This window comes from Oncorhynchus mykiss, chromosome 2, assembly GCF_013265735.2.
Source record: "Oncorhynchus mykiss isolate Arlee chromosome 2, USDA_OmykA_1.1, whole genome shotgun sequence".
NCBI classification, from domain to species: domain Eukaryota; kingdom Metazoa; phylum Chordata; class Actinopteri; order Salmoniformes; family Salmonidae; genus Oncorhynchus; species Oncorhynchus mykiss.
The window spans coordinates 61,094,581-61,116,735 of NC_048566.1; the positions used below are offsets into that span (position 1 = coordinate 61,094,581).

The 22,155-nt window shown below is 41.8% G+C and overlaps 1 protein-coding gene across 1 annotated transcript; it reads right to left on the reverse strand.

Annotated features, from left to right (window-relative positions):
- Positions 1-4,210: 4,210 nt before the first annotated feature.
- Positions 4,211-21,411, reverse strand: LOC110493152 (AFG3-like protein 1). Its single transcript, XM_021567412.2, has 16 exons — positions 21,123-21,411; positions 19,503-19,581; positions 19,157-19,236; positions 18,710-18,859; positions 18,471-18,536; positions 18,127-18,251; positions 15,600-15,864; positions 15,271-15,408; positions 14,912-15,065; positions 14,614-14,721; positions 14,295-14,420; positions 14,106-14,216; positions 13,860-13,975; positions 9,935-10,135; positions 9,156-9,350; positions 4,211-6,589 (listed from the first exon to the last, which is right to left on the reverse strand). Exons 1-16 carry the CDS (start codon positions 21,255-21,257, stop codon positions 6,404-6,406), a joined length of 2,235 nt encoding a protein of 744 aa, XP_021423087.2. The 5' UTR covers positions 21,258-21,411; the 3' UTR covers positions 4,211-6,403.
- Between the last annotated feature and the right edge of the window lie 744 nt (positions 21,412-22,155).

Here is a 22,155-nt window from a genome sequence, read left to right on the forward strand (position 1 = left end):
CACCCTGAACACACCATCCCCACTGTCAAACATGGTGGTGGCAGCATCATGGTTTGGGCCTGCTTTTCTTCAGCAGGGACAGGGAAGATGGTTAAAATTGATGGGAAGATGGATGGAGCCAAATACAGGACCATTCTGGAAGAAAGCCTGATGGAGTCTGCAAAAGACCTGAGACTGGGACGGAGATTTGTCTTCCAACAAGACAATGATCCAAAACATAAAGCATAATCTACAATGGAATGGTTCAAAAATAAACATATCCAGGTGTTAGAATGGCCAAGTCAAAGTCCAGACCTGAATCCAATCGAGAATCTGTGGAAAGAACTGAAAACTGCTGTTCACAAATGCTCTCCATCCAACCTCACTGAGCTCGAGCTGTTTTGCAAGGAGGAATGGGAAAAAATGTCAGTCTCTCGATGTGCAAAACTGATAGAGACATACCCCAAGCGACTTACAGCTGTAATCGCAGCAAAAGGTGGCGCTACAAAGTATTAACTTAAGGGGGCTGAATAATTTTGCACGCCCAATTTTTCAGTTTTTGATTTGTTAAAAAAGTTTTAAATATCCAATAAATGTTGTTCCACTTCATGATTGTGTCCCACTTGTTGTTGATTATTCACAAAAAAATACAGTTTTATATCTTTCTGTTTGAAGCCTGAAATGTGGCAAAAGGTCGCAAAGTTCAAGGGGGCCGAATACTTTCGCAAGGCACTGTATATGACTAAATTTGCCTCTCCATTTCACACACATTAATGTGATTTGACAGCAATAAAGACATATGAGGATTATACAACATGTAAATTTACATTCGTACAGTAGAATAAAAGATGAAGAAGCTTGTGGCCATGTCAAATAGCTCTACTTTACCCCTTCCTGCTATTACTAATTGGTGGCATGATCCACTAAGGCCCAGAGACAGTAACAAACAACCACTGTGAGTTCGAATTCTCCTTGGGGCGAGGTTTTCTTTGAGGTCATCGAGTCAAATAACACGTGACAAAGTAGATTATAAAAAATGCTTATGAAATGTTTTAGGATTACATTTAGGTGTATACTTCGATGTAATATAGCCAATATGATTATTAGGCCATAACAGTGTTTGCTGAAGAGAGGCGTAGCTTCTTTGTTCTTAATCTTCATTTTGCTGTTGGCTGCACTTCACTTCTCGAGGGGGGGGGGGGGGGGGGGGGGTCATGTGGGATTGGAACATGAAGATCTGGACGCTCTACACTTTCAGCTACAGTTGAAGTCGGAAGTTTACATACACCTTAGCCAAATAAATTTTAACTCAGTTTTTCGCAATTCCTGACATTCAATCCTAGCAAAAATTCCCTGTTTTAGGTCAGATAGGATCACACTTCATTTTAAGAATGTGAAATGTCAGGATAATAGTAGAGAGAATGATTTGTTTCAGCTTATATTTCTTTCATCACATTCCCAGTGGGTCAGAAGTTTACATACACTCATTTAGTATTTGGTAGCATTGCCTTTAAATTGCTTAACTTGGGTCAAACGTTTCGGGTAGCCTTCGACAAGCTTTCCACAATAAGTTGGGTGAATTTTGGCCCATTTCTCCTAACAGAGCTGGTGTAACTGAGTCAGGTTTGTAGGCCTCCTTGCTCGCACACGCTTTTTCAGTTCTGCCCACAAATTGTCTATGGGATTGAGGTCAGGGCTTTGTGATGGCCACTCCAATACCTTGACTTTGTTGTCCTTAAGCCATTTTGCCACAACTTTGGAAGTATGCTTGGGGTCATTGTCCATTTGGAAGACACATTTGCGACCAAGCTTTAACTTCCTGATGTCTTGAGATGTTGCTTCAATATATCCACAGAAATTCACTTCCTCATGAAGCCATCTATTTTGTGAAGTGCACCAGCCCCTCCTGCAGCAAAGCACCCCTAACAACATGATGCTTCCACCCCCGTGCGTCACGGTTGGGATGGTGTTCTCCGGCTTGCAAGCCTCCCCCTTTTTCCTCCAAACTTAACAATGGTCATTATGGCCAAACAGTTCTATTTTTTTTTTCATCAGACCAGAGGACATTTCTCCAAAAGTACGATCTTTGTGGCTTTTTTATGGCGGTTTGGAGCAGTGGCTTCTTCCTTGCTGAGCGGCCTTTCAGGTTATGATATAGGACTCGTCGATATACAACTTGTTTAACTGTAGATAAAGATACTTTTGTACCCGTTTCCTCCAGCATCTTCACAAGGTCCTTTGCTGTTCTGGGATTGATTTGGACTTTTCGCACCAAAGTACATTCATCTCTAGGAGAAATAATCTGTCTGTAAACAATTGTTGGAAAAATTACTTGTCTTGCACAAAGTAGATGTCCTAACCGACTTGCCAGAACTATAGTTTGTTAACAAGAAATTTGTGGAGAGGTTGAAAAACAAGTTTTAATGACTCCAACCTAAGTGCATGTAATCTGTCGACTTCAATTGTACATAATCAGTCAGTCAATTGCATGGGATCTAGTTGCTTTGATTATCAGAGCCGTTGGACTTCTGTTAAGTGCACGTTCATGAACAAATGTTGGATCACGTCCAACTACGTTGGCGATTTAAATTGGCTGGTGTGCAATTTGAGACAGAGGTCCAGTTTAAACCTGCACACTGTTTGCAAGTATGGACCCATGACGTATTTCAATACGTGAATCACATTTTCAAACGATGTACATACCGTGCCTTCTGAAAGTATTTAGACCACTTGACATTTTCCACATTTTGTTACATTACAGCCTTATTCTAAAATTGATTAAATAAAACTTTTTCCTCATCACAATACCCATAATGCATAACATTTCTTAAACAGAAATACCTTATTTCCAAGTATTCAGACCCTTCGCTATGAAACTCGAAATTGAGCACAGGTGCATCCTGTTTCCATAACTTGATTGGAGTCCACCTGTGGTAAATTCAATTGATTGGACATGGTTTGGAAAGGCACACACACACCTGTCTATATAAGGTCCCACAGTTGGCAGTGCATGTCAGAGCAAAAACCAAGCCATGAGCTCCAAGACAGGATTGTGTCGAGGCACAGATCTGGGGAAAGGAACAAAAACATGTCTGCAGCATTGAAGGTCCTCAAGAACAGTGGCCTCCATCATTCTTAAATGGAAGAAGTTTGGAAACACTAAAACTCTTCCTAGAGCTGGCCACTCAGCCAAACTGAGCAATCAGGGGAGAAGGTCCTTGGTCAAGTTGGTGACCAAAAACCTGATGGTCACTCTGACAGAGTTCCTCTGTGGCGATGGGAGAACCTTCCAGAAGGACAACCATCTCTGCAGCACTCCACCAATCAGACCTTTATGGTAGTGGCCAGATGGAAGCCACTCCTCAGTAAAAGGAACATGACAGCCTGCTTGGAGTTTGCCAAAAGGGACCTAAAACAAGATTCTCTGGTCTGATGAAACCAAGCCTGAACACTTTGGCCTGAATGCCAAGCGTCACGTCTGGAGGAATCTTGGCACCATGCCTACGGTGAAGCATGGTGGTGGTAGCATCATGCTGTGGGGATGTAATTCAGCAGCAGGGACTGGGAGACGTCAGGATTGAGGCAAAGATGAACGCACTAAAGTACCGAGACATCTGATGAAGACCCGCTCCAGAGCGCTCTGGACCTCAGATGTGACGAAGGTTAACCTTCCAACAAGACAATGACCCCAAGCACAGCCAAGACAACGCAAGTGACTTTGGGACAAGTGTCTGAATGCCCTTGAGTGACCCAGCCAGAGCCTGATCGAACATCTGTGGAGACCTGAAAAAAATCGCTGTGCAGCAATGCTCCCCAGCCAACCTGACAGAGCTCGAGAGGATCTGCATAGAATGGGAGAAACTCCCCAAATACATGTGCCAAGGTTGTAGTGTCATACCCAAGATGACAAAGGTGCTTCAAAGTACTGAGTGAAGGGTCTGAATACTTATCACATAGATTGGAGGGGCAATATCTAATCAAATTTAAAGATAAGGCTGTAACGTAACGTGGAAAAAGTCAAAGGGTTTGAATAATTTCCAAATGCACTGGAACTAGGTGAGGACTACATGTGAGACGCCATATTACAATGAATATAAACTTATTTTTCCATTAGTCTCAGAACATGCACTGAAAAGTACTTTGACATTGAAAGTATTACTCCATTGTGCTTAACCCCTTACAGCTTCAAATGAATACCTACACTAAAACATTACCACAAATGCAATCAAAATCAAATGCAAACAGTTTATTGAAAGTAACATTAAAAGTTGTGAAATTACAAGCAGATGGTTGGTGGCAGTAAGCAGAGTAAACAAAAACATGCTTTATACATGGTAGTATACCCATTGCCTTCATACACAGCATCTTATTTATAATCCAAATGGAAAACTACTTTGTCCCCAGTAATTGGAGAACATAAGGTACATTTGCCTGTTAAAGTGGTAAGTGCACACAAGCCAAACCACCAGCAACACATACATTTTATGCAAACATATTTACAATACTGGAGTATTAAATCAATAATTATAAACTATTAGGAATCTTCCGTGCTGATCAGTTAAAATGGTGGAAACATTTATAGTACTGACATACAGGAAATTGTCACAAACCTATACGAAGGCAATTGAGTTTAATACATCGCTTTGAAGTGAGGTAGCAACTTGTTTATAATTCTGTAGATGTGCTGTTGAAAAATGTACAGTAGCGCACTCCTGGAGCAGCATAGCATCCTTAAAAACAAACTCGCTGAGCATAGTCAGTTATAATTTGTGGTCAAAGGGATACTTCGGGATTTTGAACAACGGAGCCCTTTGTCTACGTCGCCGGAGTTTGATGAACTCACGGACACCATTTATGTCTTTGCATCCAGTATGAAAGAAGTTAGAGGTAGTTTCGCGAGCCAATGCTAACTAGCATTAACGCAATGACTGGAAGTCTATGAAATCTACTAGCATGCTAGCAATTACCATAGACTTCAAGGCATTGCACTAATGCTAGTTAGCAACTTTTTTCAAACTGAAATCAGACAATTAATCTGACTCTGGAAACTAAATGAAGGGCTTCATTACCAAAATCCTGAAGTATCCCTTTAAGCTTTCACACCCTACAATTGCAAGCCTGAGAGATGGAGGCAGTGCAAATGGCCACACATCTAAGGAAGTATATTTCTGGCATTTTGATGAACTACGATATGAATACTCTAAGCAGTGCATATTTCATAACCAGTAACTCTGTCATTGGTAGATAAAGATGAACAAGATTAGAAATGTAGCCTTCATTTGAGGGAAGGAAACAAATACAGTTGTGAATTTCATTTTACAGGGAGGAAGTCCCTTTTTAAATAAATAGCTGAACATATCAAAACAATCTGGTCTTATGGTGCAGATGTTCAGTCAGGTCCAAAATGATAGGCACCCTTGATAAAGATGAGAAAAGATAAAAATACTGAGGCTGTTTGGCCACGCACACCCGTGGTGCTTTGGTGTCAAAAGAATGAACCCCATACCTTGTGTAAGATATTAAGGTCAATGGTGCAGTGAAATTCACCCAGTACCAGGACATTTTAGCCAAAAACCTGGCTGCCTCTGCCAGGAGGCTTGAACTTGGCCACAAGTGGATCTTCCAGCAAGACAATAACCCCAAGCACACATCAAATTCCACAAAAGAACATGGTTAATTGACCACAAAAATCAACATTTTGACATGGCCAACTCAGTATCCAGACTTGAACCCCATTCAAAAAATCTGTGGTTTGAATTGAGTCCATAAGGGCAGACAAAGAATATCAAGGATCTGGGAAGATTCAGTATGGAGTAATAGTCTAAGATCACTCCAAATATGTTCTCCAATCTCATAAAACATTTTAGGAAAAAAAGGTTCAGTGCCCTTAGGTGAGATATTCAACAGTATTGAAAAACAGGGTGCAAATAATTTTGATTACCCTTCTGGGAGCAATTGTATTATAAAAAAAGTCCCATAAAAATATAGCTCACTATGCATTTATTTTATAAAGTATTTTTTGCTCATCTTCATCAAGTGTGCCAATCATTTTGTACCCGACTGTACATGATTCAGTTATGACAAACATATGAAACATATGTGGAGAGAGAAGTAAATCAAAGTCCTAAAAAAAGAGCAAATCAATGCATCCACTGTCAATCATATTTTTCCTTTGAGTAAAATGTGGCTTACCCCAAAAATGGGAATGAAAGATCTGAATTTGGGCTTGAAAGTTTGCTTTGAACTCCGATAAATAGGTCCCTGGACACTGTACTATGCTAAGTCCACCCAAACCCTCCCTTCTGCCTAGGCTACATGATTGAAGTGATGCGTGTTGTGCTGAGATAGGTTTTAGGTTAAGAGGTCGCCAGTCACTGGATGTCCTGCCTATTGGTCCCGTTTCTCCTTAACTGGGGCAGGCTCCTCAGCTACGTCCCCTCTCCTGGTTCCAGTCCTTCAGGCCCTCTGGCAGGCTGGCGTCCTCTTCAAAACTGCCAGTCCCCTCCACAAACTCCTCATATGTCAGCTTCTCCTTAAACGGCCGTGGCCCCAGCAGCTCCAGCAGCTCCGCCTTGTACAGGACCTCCTTCTCTAGGAGACACTTCCCCACCTGGGGAGAGAGGAAAAGAACAGTAATGTTGCAGTGAGCTCAGTGACATTCATGACACATCAGGAATGACAGAGCCAAAGAGCAGCTCTAGGGACAACTAGGTTGTTTTAGCGCAGAAAAAAAAAATATTTCAAAGACTTCATAAAAATCCAAATAGCTTCAAAGATCTATATTGTAAAGGGTTTAAACACAGTTTCCCATGCTTATTCAAAGAACCATAAACAATTAATAAACATGCACCTGTGGAATGGTCATTAAGACACTAACAGGCAGTAGGCAATTAAGCTCAGTTATGAAAACTTAGGACACTAATGATGCCTTTCTACTGACTCTGAAAAAAAACTAAAGAAAGATCCCCAGGGTCCCTGCTCATCGGTGTGAACATGCCTTAAACATGCTGCAAGGAGACATGAGGACTGCAGATGTGGCCAGGGCAATAAATGGGCAAATCCGTACATGCCTAAGACAGCGCTATAGGGAGACAGGACGGGCAGCTGATCGTCCTCGCAGTGGCAGACCATGTGTAACACCTGCACAGGATCGGTACAGCTGAACATCATACCATTCGGGACAGGTACAGGATGGCAACTGCACGAGTTACACCAGGAACACACAATCCCTCCATTAGAGCGCACTGTCCACAATAGACAGAGGCTGGACGGAGGACTTGTAGGCCTGTTGTAAGGCAGGTCCTCACCAGACATCACCGGCAACATCACCTATGGGCACAAACCCACTGTCGTTGGACCAGACAGGACTGGCAAAAAGTTCACTGACAAGTCCCAGTTGTGTCTCAGGGGTGAAGGTCGGTTTGGGGTTTATCGTCAAAGGAATGAGTGTTAGACCGAGGCCTGTACTCTGGAGCAGGGTCGATTTGGAGGTGGATGGTCCGTCATGGTCTGGGGAGGTGTGTCACAGCATCATCGGACTGAGCTCGTTGTCATTGCAGGCACTCTCAACCCCGTATGTTACAAGGAAGACATCCTCCTCCCTCATGTGGTACCCTTCCTGCAGGCTCATCCTGACATGACCCTCCAGCATCAGAATGCCACCAGCCATACCGCTCATTCTGTGAGTGATTTCTCGCAAGACAGGAATGTCAGTGTTCTGCCATGGCCAGCGAAGAGCCCGGATCTCAATCCGATTGAGCACGTCTGGGACCTGTTGGATTGGCGGGTGAGGGCCAATCCCCCCAGAAATGTCCAGGAACTTGCAGGTGCCTTGGTGGAAGAGTGGGGTAACATCTCACAGCATGAACTGGCAAATCTGGTGCAGTCCATGAGGAGGAGATGCACTGCAGTACTAAACGCAGCTGGTGGCCAGAACAGACATGGACCTCCCCCTTTGTTAACTTCTAAGGTAGGGGGCAGCATTTGGAATTTTGGATGAAAAGCATACCAAAATTAAACTGCCTTCTACTCAGGCCCAGAAGATAGGCTATGCATATAATATAAATTAGTAGATTTGGATAGAAAACGCAAAAATGTCCAAAACTGTTAAAATAATGTCTGAGTGTAACAGAACTGATTTGGCAGGCGACCTGAGAAATTAATTCAGGAAGTAGGAATTTTTTGTTGTAGTTTTCTATTCAATGCCATTACAGTATCTATTGACTTAGGACTCAAATTACAGTTCCTATGCCTTCCACTAGATGTCTTGTCTTTAGAAATTGTTTCAGGGTTGTATTCTGAAAAATGAGGGAATAAGAGCAGTCTGAATGAGTGGACCCTGCCGTGTCAGAGCTTATTCATGCGCGACCAGAGAGATTGCCTTTGTTTACCTTTTATATTGACGATGTTATTGTCCAGTTGAAATATTGTAGATCATTTAGGCTAAAAACAACCCAAGGGTTGAATATAATCATCGTTTGACATGTTTATGGACTTTACGGATACATAGATTTTTTGTCTGCCTGTTGAGACTGCGTTTGAGCCTGTGGATTACTGAAGAAAACGCGAACAAAAGAGGTTCAGATATAAAGAGACTATCGAACAAAAGGAACATTTATTGAATAAATGAATGTCTTCTGAGTACAAACATGAAGAGCAAAGGTACGGGATTAATTCTCTATTTCTGACTTGTGTAACTCTTATACTTGGCTGGTTACTGTTTGTAATGATTTGTCTGCTGGGCTATGTTCTCAAATAATTGTAAGGTATGCTTTCACCGTAAAGCATTTTTGAAATCTGACAGTGGTTGGATTCACAAGAAGTTCATCTTTAAACATGTTTTTCTAATGAGTATTTCTATATTTGAATTTGGCGCTCTGCAATCTCACTGGATGTTGGCCAGGTGGGATGCTAACGTTCCACATAACCTCTCGGGTAAGGGACACATTCCATTTATGTTAGTCACATGTATGTGGAACTTGTTTAGTTTGTCTGTTGTTGAATCTTGTGTAAGTGTATGAACATATGTTAAGTTTGCTGAAAATAAACAGTTGACAGTTTGAGGACGTCTCTTTTTCTGCTGAGTTTAGATGGTGTACCCTTGATAAGACAGCATAAAGAGTACTCTGAAAATCTTGGAACGACATGATGTTCATGTAGGTCAATGCAAGTCTCACCATGTCCACACACTCCCTCTTGTCCATAATGAGCTCCATGGTCCTCTGGTAGGCGCTGTCCACCAGGTCTCGGACCTCCTGGTCTATGAGCTCTGCCGTGGCCTCGCTGTAAGGTTTATCCATCGCCATCTCCCCCTGCTGAGGCAGGTCAAACGACACGTGGCCTACCTTCTCACTCATCCCGAACTGCACTACCTGGAGGGCAGAAGTGATGTGTGTGTGTGTGTGTGTGTGTGTGTGTGTGTGTGTGTGTGGGGGGGGGGGGGAATCATAAATAGAACAGGTACTATGACAAAGCAACACTTCCCAAAACAAATTCCTATCAATATTGTTGAATTGTGACCATTGCTTTTTTGACTATCTGGGGAGTCATTTAAAAAGCTCTGGGCACAGTTTTTCAAAAGCCATCTAGGTTTCACCTATAAGAGATTATGAAATGCATAGAAATAGAATGAATAGAACAGACGAATCATTGACTTGAATGGGGACTCCTATTTCTACGCATTTAATCCTATCCGATAGGCGAAATCCAGATAACCTTGTGTGGAATTTACATTTTGACATGACTGTAAAAACGTCAGGAAAACAAGCACCAAGTGACTGACTTAAGACATCTGTTCCCAAGTATACAGACACGTGATAGGATACAAAATGTAAGGAAGGTTTCAAATGATTATGTTTTAGTCAAACATCTCTGTTTGGGCTTCTTGCTGTCAATTTGACCATCCGCTCCAGAAAAAAGTCCCGGGGCTTAACCTAGTTGATGATCCTTGCAGTACCTGTGCATAGGCTGACTGGGTGACCTTCTTCAGGTCATCCTGAGCTCCTGTGGTGATTTTCTCAAAGAAGACCTGTTCAGCCACACGTCCTCCCAGCATCATACACATCCTGTCTAACAGCTGCTCCCGCGTGTACAGGTACTGTTCCTTGGGAATGTAGTGGGCATACCCTAACCCCTTCCCTCTGGGGATGATGGACACCTAGAGGAAGAGAAGAGGAACACATGGCATTAGAATAGTGAAAGAAAATCCACTTTACAAATCCAGGGTTCATACACATTTTGACAGATGGAATTTTATGACTTCTCCATGACTTAACCAAGTTTCCATGACCAACAATTTGCAGCGTCTCTATGAAAGTATATCAACACAGGTAGGGTGCTCTGATCCCATGCACCATCTTCGTTCGTTGTGCAAGGCACTTAATGCCCCACAAAGTATAATATATATCGAAAATTAAATGGCTGTGGTAGGCTACAAATAATTGTATTCTGCTGAAGCAAGCCCACAAATTCTCTTCAGGAAATGTACCTTTTCTGGGGCGGCAGGGTAGCCTAGTGGTTAGAGCGTTGGACTAGTAACCGGAAGGTTGCAAATCTGTCGTTCTGCCCCTGAACAGGCAGTTAACCCACAGGCAGTCATTGAAAATTAGAATTTGTTCTTAACTGACTTGCCTGGTTAAATAAAGGTAAAATAAAATTGTGTTTACTTTGCAGGCTGACTAGCATCTATTGAGTTGCAATGTCCCATACATTGGATTCCCAAATCAACTGGAAGTACATCTGCAAAACAAGTTGAAGCCACATAATGCAAGAGAAGTGCTACATCTAATCTTTTTCCCTAAAATTACTGTTAAGACTCTTGAGTCACATGATTCAATTCACTGTGAGGAAGTGAATCATTTGTTTAAAAAAATAAAAGTTTAAAATGAATCTTTCCTAAATGTAAATCAACGTTGTATGGCCTTATTTGCGAGTGTCATTGGAAAGTTTAGGTCAAGACATGAAAACAATGTTAACTAGCAGGTACAATATATATTTTGAATTGGCTACGTAGTTACTAGTTTGTTCTTTATAGGCTAGGCCTACCTGCTGCTGCAACGTCCAACTGTGTCTCCCTCCTGACATGTACTGTATGTTTAACTCATAGATGCATTTAAAAACATTGACGTGTGCGCAAGTATTTTGTCTGTAATGTCTTTGTGTCGGACAGTGTTTCAGTTAGCTGGTAATAGCCGGATTTTGTAAAAAAAAAAAAAAAAAATTAAAAGCCGATAAATACAATTGGAGCTGGTCAATTGTCCAGTAGGAGGAGAAAAAAAATCGCATTGAGAAATATTTCATTTTAACCGAGTCATTGATTGAAATACCAGTCGTGTAGCGTGAGAGCTGCTGATACAGCTCTAAAAGCGGTTTGTTGATGCTGGAGTGAAACGTGTGCTTTAATAAGCCCCATCATTGCGCAACAATTCTAAAGGCAATCACATGTAAAAAGATATATAAATAAAAAATATATTTTTCTCCCTCAAAATGGTAAATTGAAGCGAGATTCCCATATGCCATTCAAGTGCACAGGCAACTAGCGCAGGCTTCAGCGCTTCACACCACTTTGCAATGAGCTGGAAACCTATGCATTTCGAAAACACGTACTTAATTGTTTAAAACCTTAACGTTTTACTACATAAAACTACACATTTACCTTGCTTCAAAGTACACTAGACATTTTTCCCACCAGGCAGTTATTTCATTTTATAAAGACTTCCTTACGCCATTGAAACTAGTAGCCTTTATATTTCATTTTCCAGCAGCCAAAGGCACAATCCTAGTCATATTCCCTCCTACATGTCCAATGGATATCTTCATCTCGGTAACAATGGTGTTGTCCCGCAAATTACATTACTGAACGAACATTCCTGTGTTGCCTGATGCCTTGTGCTCATTTCTGCACTTATGTGAATAAATAATGGTTTATCAACATTTTAAGCTAAACGTTTTGATCTGTTGCATGAGACGCATTGCTTTTTTTATGTTTTCTGCATGTAGCCCATAAGCCTTCTGGTTGTATAAATTTGGGATCCATCATCAGATAACTGTCACAGAGTCTGTTTGGAATAGGCCATTTCATTCTGGCACAGAAGGACAAGCATTAGGTAAACTTTTTACTATGGGGGATAGTAGATAGATATAGGCTGGTGATTTTGATGTTCGTTACTCATCTTGTTGGCTGAAGAAAAGTAAATGTGGACAGTTAGGCGGTGCATGGGTTTCACGTTCGGGGAAGCTAATAAATGCACATTTATAATGAAGCATTCTCACATTTGCAGACATATGTAAGATAGTCTAATAATCACTGTTCGCAAAAAGTAGTGGAGTAGGCCATGGCTATATCACAGGAAAATGTTGTCCTTTCATCAACACATTTCATGCAATTATACTACATTGTATGACTTTAGACATTCAAAAATATTCTGCTAAAATGACAAGTTACAGGCTAGCCAACTCTGGGCCTAAGGGGAGACAAATACAGTATGACTTCCAACTAACCTGGAAGAAATTGTTAAAAAAAAACTAACAAAATTGGCAATGACCCAATGATAGACAGTGAATATGCACACTTACTGGGGATATGGCCGATGTTCTCCGCTGGTGCTAATAAGATACGCTACTCAATTAAGTTGATATTAAGACAGATTGGAGTCTTTTCAATGTCTTCTATTTACAGCAATATCCATTTCTGTCGTGACTGCATTTTGAATTATTGCGATATCCCTGGCTGAGTCTCTGCCTTTCACTGACTGTCGTAACTCAATTTGGTATTTGCTGCTCGCTCTGCACAAATTGCGGCCCCTTCCCGAACCTAGTCTATGCGATTTAAAACAAGCCATAACTTCTTTCTTAAGCTAATGTTCCTCTGTGGCCAAATCATGCTTTCTAATATAGCCTATTTTTTTCCTTTTCTAATTTTGGCTATTTAATTAAATGTACTTGAGGAAAAGCGTCCGAGCCTTTTGCTCGCGCCACCTATGTATTCTAACATCGGAATTCGGTAAGAACGACGCACATGGTCGAATCAGAGTTGCATGTTCTGTTAAACTGAACGCCAATAATCTAAAAATGTGATTTCTGGCATTCTGAGCACCGTGGGAGGACCCCCTAATCAGGTTGCACAACCAACGCATATGGATCCGGTCAATTAAAACGCTGCCAGTCAAATGACAGGCACCACATTTTCGTAATGGAAGGTACCCAGTAAGAACACTTGTCGCCATTGGCGTCGGCAAATGCGAATCCTGATCAATCAAATCCTTGAGCAATGGCCCACTCCTACACATGCAGGTGATTTAATATCTATGGGTGATGCGCACAAAGAGTAAAGTGTCATTCGGATCCTGGCTGATATTTGTATCTGATTGATAAAATATAAATATGGTACGTACATAAATCACATTAAGAGAAATTATCTGCTCAAATTTCCAGTAACAATTTAAAAATGCCATGTCTTTTCATGACACCATCTCACTGTATGCACATGTGGTTGAATCATGTATTAAATAATTCACATCAAATCATAGCCCAACACTGTGGCTAGGCTTCAAAACAAACTGACATAGGGCACCTCGTGAAATGACCTCAACTGCCACACAAAGAGGCCACTGCAGACTGCTACCTTCACAGGGATCTAGTAAGCTCAGACTCATGGTTGGACAGTATAATGACTAAGAAGTCTCACAGGTCTCCTTTTATTGAATCATGTGTAGGTCAGAGGCCAAACAGCTGGCCTTCACTCACACCAACAAAGGAGTGGAGGGTTCTGCAGAGTTTATAGTATGCAGTGCTCAAAAACCTTTTTTAATAGTAATATTACTTATTCGTTTGGCAACCCCCGACCAAATAAACAAAACAAGGCCTTTAAAAGAGGGCATTACCTTCAGCAGTGGGTCAGCATGTTCCAAGAACCAGCCCACTATTGCATGTCCAGCCTCATGGTATGCTACAGTCTTCTTTTCATTGGGCTGCAGCACCTGGGTCTTCTTCTCAAGACCTACAGGGAGATAGCGAGAGAGAAATAATGGAAGTTTCCATTGAATCCCCACCCAATCTTCCTAAATATGTAACATTTACAAAGCAGAGACGACACAATAAGAGAAGGCGATGGAAGACATTGTACCCACCGCCGACGACCCTGTCGATGGCCTGCTCAAAGTGTTTTCCTTCCACATGTGGGTTGAGATGTCTAGCAGCGATTAGGGCAGCTTCGTTGCACACGTTAGCTATGTCGGCTCCTGATGAAGACCGAGAGGATGTTTAAAAAGTCAAGATAATCAACATGGCATCTTCTCACACAGAGCAGCTCAACTTGCCAGTGAAGCCTGGTGTGGCGGCAGCCATCTTCCTGGCCAATCCGTCTTTGGCCATAGCAGGGTCCAGTTTAATGGGCTGTAAGTGCACTTTGAAGATGGACGCTCTGCCTTTGATGTCAGGTGGGCCTGAAACGTGGACATGCTCATATAGTCTGCTGATTTTAAAATTGTTATGTATGGGTTATAAAATGTGTTATGAAGTCCTTACGTAAGGTGTACATAGTCTTACCGAATGGTATTAGATATCAATACAAATATACAGCAAGTTGACATAACACTGAAATTGCCTGAGCTCCAGTTTAATTTTATGATTCCATACCTATGTAAATCTGCCTGTCAAATCTACCAGGCCTCATGAGTGCAGGATCCAAGATGTCCGGTCTGTTGGTACCCGCCAGGACAACCACGTTAGTGCTGGTATCGAACCCTAGAAGAAAAATACCAGGGAATGAAACTTAGTATATGCATTACAGATCAAAGTAAACCATTTAGAGTAATGGTGGACAATAACAGCTTTATAACAAATGAAATCACAGAGTAACAAACAGGGGACACATATCCAATTAACAAACATTATGATAGTGATATTAGATGGGGAAACTTTCACCCATACTTACCATCCATCTCCACTAGCAGCTGGTTGAGAGTGTTCTCCTGCTCACTCTGGCCCCCAAAATCTCCCCCGCCCCTCTTGCGGCCCACCGCGTCTAGCTCATCTATGAACAGGATACAAGGGGCGTTCTTCCGGGCCAAGGTAAACATGTCTCTCACCTACAGGGAGAATACTAGGTCCTTAAAACAGCTTCATTCACAGCCTCTAAGCAAAGTATTTCCAGTAAAATGGATCGAAATGTATCCCTGTGGTTAGCTAGCTATAACTACTTTCAGCTATAATCTAAAATGTGCATAATTTGACTTGAAATGGATGTTATGAAGTCAGCAGTAAGTGTTCCCTCTGGCTCTATTGTGTACTCACCCTGGCAGGCCCAACACCCACAAACATCTCCAGGAACTCTGAGCCATTGACTGTGATGAAGGGGACGTTGGCTTCTCCTGCTGTGGCTTTGGCCAGCAGGGTCTTGCCTGTGCCTGGAGGTCCAGAGAGCACAGCACCCTGAGAACACACACATGAGATTTAAAATACCTGAAACAGTGTCTGATATGAAAGTCTAAAAAAAGGGACATTCACTTGTGATGGGTTGTGAAAAGTCATACCACATCTAAAATCAAAACACATTTTCTCCCTTGACGTTACATTGAAAGGTGTTTCAGGACTAGTATGACTGCAGATGTCCCATCTCTTACCTTTGGGATCTTGGCCCCCAGGGTCAGGTACTGCTGGGGGTTCTTCAGGAAGTTAACAAACTCCAGGATCTCCAGCTTGGCCTCCTCACAGCCGGCAACATCCTTGAACTTGGTGTTTATGTTGTCCATCATCTTCGCTGGTGATTCGCTTATGCTGGATTGGGTGAAGTCGGTCCAATCACCACCTCCCATTGGTCTCCGTCGCAGGGAGAAGAGCAGGAAACCAATCAGCCCCAGGGTGGAGATCACGTGCATCAATAATGTCCTGTAGGAGGACAAATTATAAAAGGTCTCAGTTAAAACATCAGCTTGATTGTGAAATTTGACTCAAGTCTGCCTCCAATTTTGGGGTGAGCAAGAGTCTAGCCCGGTGGAGGCATGAATTGCTGAGGTGTGTGTAGTATTTTTCTAGCCTCGTGTATACCCAAAATCCCCTCAAGAATAGTAAAATGTGGGGACATTTCCCACATCCCCATGAGGACAAACGCTATTTTAAGTGTAGGTTTACAATTAGGGTAAGGGGTTGAGATTCAATTTAAATGTAATTTGTAGGTTCCCCCAAGGATATACAAACAAGTTAGGGCAGCACGATATGGGCAAATAATCAAATTGCAATTTTTGTACCAAATATTGTGATTACAATTTCACTAGATATTATAGATCAACTCACTTGGGCAAACTGTTCATAGAATAATCATTCTAATTTTATGGTTGGAACACAGTGGGCACTTTTGTTTGGCATGACAAATGAAAAAGGGAAGAGTTGGTTGCCATGGAAACCTAATTAGATTGAAATCGATGGGTACATTCAGACAAACAGAATATTATTTGCCTTTTCCTCTGATTAAGAAAACTGTTGCACAAAAAAATGCTGATATACTCGACCACTGGTACCGGCCTGTATTAGAGCAAAGGTTTGCTAGCAGGATTTTCCCTATCAGTGGATTTAGCTAGCCTGCTAGCTATAGATTAGCATTTTTTGGGGCACATTTGCAGCTTGCTAAAGACCAACTAACTAGCATTTTGCAGAGAACAAGTTACAAACTAATAGTAAAATATAGAAAATGTGGATTTATATTAAAAGAGATTCTCTGGTACTTGTATACTTTTTAGCCAGTATTTCTGAAAGTATACTGAATAAAAATTTAAACAAAGCAATTAGATTTTATTGAGTTACAGTTCATAAGAAAATCAGTCAATTGAAAAATTAGGCACTAATCTATGGATTTTACATGACTAGGCAGGGGTGCAGCCACCATGGGTAGGCCCACCCACTTGGCAGCCAGGACCACCCACTGGGGAGCCAGACCCAGCCAATCAGAATGAGTTCATCCCCACAAAAGGGCTTTATTACAGACGATCCCGCAGGTGAAGAAACCGGATGTGGAGGTCCTGGACTGGCATTTACACATGGTCTGTGGTTGGGAGGCCGGTTGGACGCACTGCCAAATTTTCTAAAACAACATTGGCAGCTTATGGTAGAAAAATTAATATTACATTCTCTACAAACAGCTCTGGTGGACATTCTTGCAGTCAGCATGCAAATAGCTCGCTCCCTCAACTTGAGACATCTGTGGCATGGTGTTGTGTGACTGAACTGCACATTTTAAAGTGGCCCTTTATTGTCCCCAGCACAATGTGCACCTGTGTAATGATTATGCCGTTTAATCAGCTTCTTGATACACCACACCCGTCAGATGGATTGGCAAGGGAGAAATGCTCACTAAGATATTTTTTTTTTGTTGATAAGTAAGCTTTTTGTACATTTCTGGGACTTTTAACAGCTCATGTTTGGGGACCAAAACTTTATATGTTGTGTTTATATTTTTGTTCAGTGTAGCATTCATGAGCAAAAAGTGGGCCCCAGAAAATGGGTACTACATCACATACAGATATGTGCGCCACGTCATTGCTTCCCCTCAGTCTGCTGTGTGCATCTTGCTAGCTGTCACTCAAATGGAGAGGGGCTGAAGCTCATTGGATGAAACTCAAATTGTTATGGGGCTGGCCCAATGTGGGGGAAATACCCTAGTATGGCTTTCAGAAAACAGTCGCTTTCAAACTTGAGATTGTGGCTATTTAAGATAAATTCTGCATGTATGAACTACACATTAAAACACATCCAACCCAATGCGGTAAGTTTGGAAAAAATACTTCCTAGTCAAAGTTCTGGAGCAGGTCTTTAAAGAATCAGTGGAAATGCTCATTGTTCCGGTTTAGAAAAATCGGTTGACTGCATGGTGTTTGGTGAATGCATGCAGAGTAATCTCGAGCATGAGGAACTACCTACTTAAGAGACAGAGGACGGGGCTTGGTGTGTGTGTGGGATTGGGAAGTGTCAAAAATAGGAGAGATAGAACTGCACCAACTCGAGCAATAAATCAAAAGTAAATACATTAAAAAAAATGGTGTTACAGACAGCTAAGTGGCGTTTCAAATAGTCGCAGCGATATGGATATTGCGCATGTCAATATGGCAATTTCTATTAAAATGTGATTAACAGCACAGCCCGTGTGTATTAACTCACCAGTCACGATTTGAGCTGTACACAACAGCTGTCCTATGAGAGGACTCCACGCCCAGCTCATCGTGAGCCACCTCCAAGTTCCTCTCGAAGGTGTCCACACTACCGATGTTAAACCACACTTGGCTCTGGGGAAAGACCACCAACACACGTCAATAACGTCAACCTCGTCGATAAGGCTGCAGCTTCCAATGTAACCACAAAATACTAACTTCATTTAAACCTTGTTTGCTATATTCTACTGAAAGATGATTCATCCTGAGTGAATCTAAATCAAGCGAGTCATCATGCTATCGTCTAAAGTTTGTCACCGTTTCAGATCCAGGGAATGGTCCGTTTCCACGTACCTCATCAGCTCCTGGTAATAGAATGACTCTCACATACTGTTTGTTGACAACCACTAAACGGTCAACCTGTGAAGAGAATAAACTGTTTAGGAAGGCCTAGTTGTAAAGAAACCGACATGACAAATCGATGGAAACAAAAAAATAAGTTCTGTAACTGAACAATTACATCAAGAATATTAAAAATCAGCATGCATTTCCATGTACAGTAATCTCACTGAATTGTTTCATTTTGTTCTTACCATTCCTCTGCCAAGGTAATGATGGACAAAGTCCTTCCAGGTGATCTCCTTTGCTGTGTCACTGAACTGATTGTAGAGTGCGGCAGATGATATCCCAGTTACTAACATTGCCAGGGCACGGAACTCCTTCTCATCCCATGGGATGTCTCCCTAGTAAGGCAGAGGAAAGGGTCAACATAGGAGAAAAATCCTTTTAAAAAGTCCCATGTTGAAGCATCTGCATTCAGAAAAATCACACGAGTAGATGTAAACATCCCTCAGAATAGGGCGGTGGTTCCCAAAAGGTTTTGGTTACTGTGCCACCAACTGAATTTCGCTCTGCCTGGAGTACACCCTCATATGCATTTTAGCAGTTAGCCTACAGTCTCATGAGTCTTCAAGTACCTCTGGTTGGGAAGCAATGGGATAGGGAGTAATACTGTAAGACAGACCATTCACAGCACATACCTTCTTCATGCGGCTCCACCAATTTTCCCCTGCTCTTTTCCTGCCACTTCGACGGCCTCCCCTGCCACGTGATTCCTTCCCTTTGCCAAGCAAGAGTGAATGATAGCATTACATTGGTCCAGCCAGTGTTGATTAATAGAACCCATCTAGGTTGGGAGAGTGAGTCAGGGCAGCCTAGGTCGACGCTTAAACCAATCTTTATGAGTAAGATCTCCCTTATGGAGATCTCCCTTATGGAGATCTTACATCAAAAGATAAGTTGATCTGAATTTCCATTAGCTTCATGAACTGCAGAACTATGCAGTCTAACACAGGACATTTTTTAGACACATCTCTTGGGTCTTACCTTTTGGAGGCTCAGCAGAGTAAAGTAGTCCATGAGATGAATATAATCCATGAGATGACAACTTATTTTGTGCAAGAATCTGAAGAGGAAAGCATTTAGAGTTATCATAGCTGGTTTAGCTAGCTACTTGGCTAGTCAGTTGAGCTACTGCCTAGTAACGTTAGTAGCTATGTTAGCTAAATTTAGCAACAAAAAGAGAAACTGTCAACTGTTAATTTTCAGCAAACTTAACATATGTTCATACAAACATTTACACAAAAGATTCAACTGAGACAAAAACTGAACAAATTTCAGACATGTGACTAACAGAAATTGAATAATGTGTCCCTGAACAAAGGGGGGGTAAAAATCAAAAGTAGCAATCAGTATCTGGTGTGGCCACCAGCTGCATTAAGTACTGCAGTGCATCTCCTCCTCATGGACTACACCAGATTTGCAGATCCAGGCTCGTCGCTGGCCAGAGAACACTGACATTCCTGTCTTGCAGGAAATCACACACAGAACAAGCAGTATGGCTGGTGGCATTGTCATGCTGGAGGGTCATGTCAGGATGAGCCTGCAGGAAGGGTACCACATGAGGGAGGAGGATGTCTTCCCTGTAACACACAGGGTTGAGATTGCCTGCAATGACAACGAGCTCAGTCCGATGATGCTGTGACACACCGCCCCAGACCATGACGGACTCTCCACCTCCAAAGCGATCCCAATCCAGAATACAGGCCTCGGTGTAACACTCCTTCCTTCAACGATAAACACGAATCCACCCATCACCCCTGGTGAGACAACCACAACTCGCCAGTAAAGAGCACTTCTTGCCAGTCCTGTATGGTCCAGCGACAGTGGATTTGTGCCCATGGGTGACGCTGCCGGTGTTGTCTGGTGCCTTATAACAGGCCTACAAGCCCTCAGTCCAGCCTCGCTCAGCCTATTGCAGACAGTCTGAGCACTGATAAAGGGATTGTGCATTCCTGGTGTAACTCAGGCAGTTGTGATGGTCAGATGTACCGATGTTGTTACACGTGGTCTGCCACTGCAAGGACGATCAGCTGTCCATTCTGTCTCTCTGTAGCGCTGTCTTAGGCGTCTCACAGCACAGACATTGCAATTTATTGCCCTGGCCACATCTGCAGTCCTCATGCCTTTGGCATGCTGCTAGGAGGCACGTTCATGCAGATGAGCGGGGACCCTGGGCATCTTTCTTTTGGTGTTTTTCAGAGTCAGAAGAAAGTCCTCTTTAGTGTCCAAAGTTTTCATAACTGTGACCTTAATTGCCTACCGTCTGTAAGATGTTGGTGTCTTAACGACCGTTCCACAGGTGCATGTTCATTAATTGTTTATGGTTCATTGAACAAGCATGGGAAACCGTATTTAAACCCTTAACAATATAGATCTGTGAAGTTATTTGGATTTTTACTAATTATCTTTGAAAGACAGGGTCCTAAAAAAGTGACTTTTGTTGTTGCGGAGTTTAGTTAAGAGGCACAGATAGTCCTGACAGTCATAACAGTTCTAGCCACGGATTGATTGTATGCTGTAACGCTATAGAACTAGCTAACTAGAATGGCTAATTAGCGTACACCTAATTTCAGTTGGCTGAATAATCACATAAAACAATCTTACCCTGACAGAACAGCCACGGTAGACGGGCAGCACAGATACATTCTTTGCCGACACCACTGAACTGCGTACACAAGGTTTTACTGCGATCCGTAAAGGCAAAGCAGCCGTCGAGAGAAGCACCAACATTTGAGCCATTCTCTGGCTGCCACTTGCCGTCCACTCTGAGAAATAATATCTGATTTTCTTGATATGGTGTCCCCTTACACTTCAACGGTGTCATAATATTAAATAACAGCCACAGTACTTGGCTTTTAAATGCAAGAACGTCGTCCAGAGTTTGACCATTGAGGACTCCAATAACCTGACCATAATCATGCCTGACACAATTTATGTTGGAATGGACAAAAATTGTATGTATTATTTGGATATGGTTGACAAATTATATAAAATGTAAGCATATTCAAAATGCAATGAAAAAAAGTATACGAAGTGTTCAATAGATACAAGTGTACAACTTTAATAAAAAATAAAATCATCCATGCGCGAATACGACGACTTTGGGTCCTTCTGCAGAACTCGATCTTGTTCTGTGATTGGCTGATAAACACACACGCACATTTCATCATGGACAAGCAATTTGACAGGTAGATTATACAATTTGCACATTTATGATGAACATACAGAAATATAAATATCCAGCAAGTACTAAACGCACAGGTAGCAGCAGTTGTCAGTAACTTAAATGTTTGTGATATCATTTAGATTTTGCCACCATATGACTTCAGTTTATCATCATCATCAAGACTTTTTCAAACACCATTTTTAGGAAATATTAGGAAAAATACAATTTCAATGTCAGTAATTTTGGCTCAATCTGATAGTATGCCATTTGTTCTTTATTAAATTTGTGTACATAAAAATAACATGTAATTATGGCAAAAAACAAGATCCAGAAAAGGTGACAAAATAAAACAAAATTTATTTGAAATATATTGGTTTTCAGTGTTATGTTTAACTCAGGCCTTTTCATTAGGTGGGCAATGTTAAAACATTTTAGAAATTAATTTGTTTTTAACTTTTTTCCCCGCTGGTA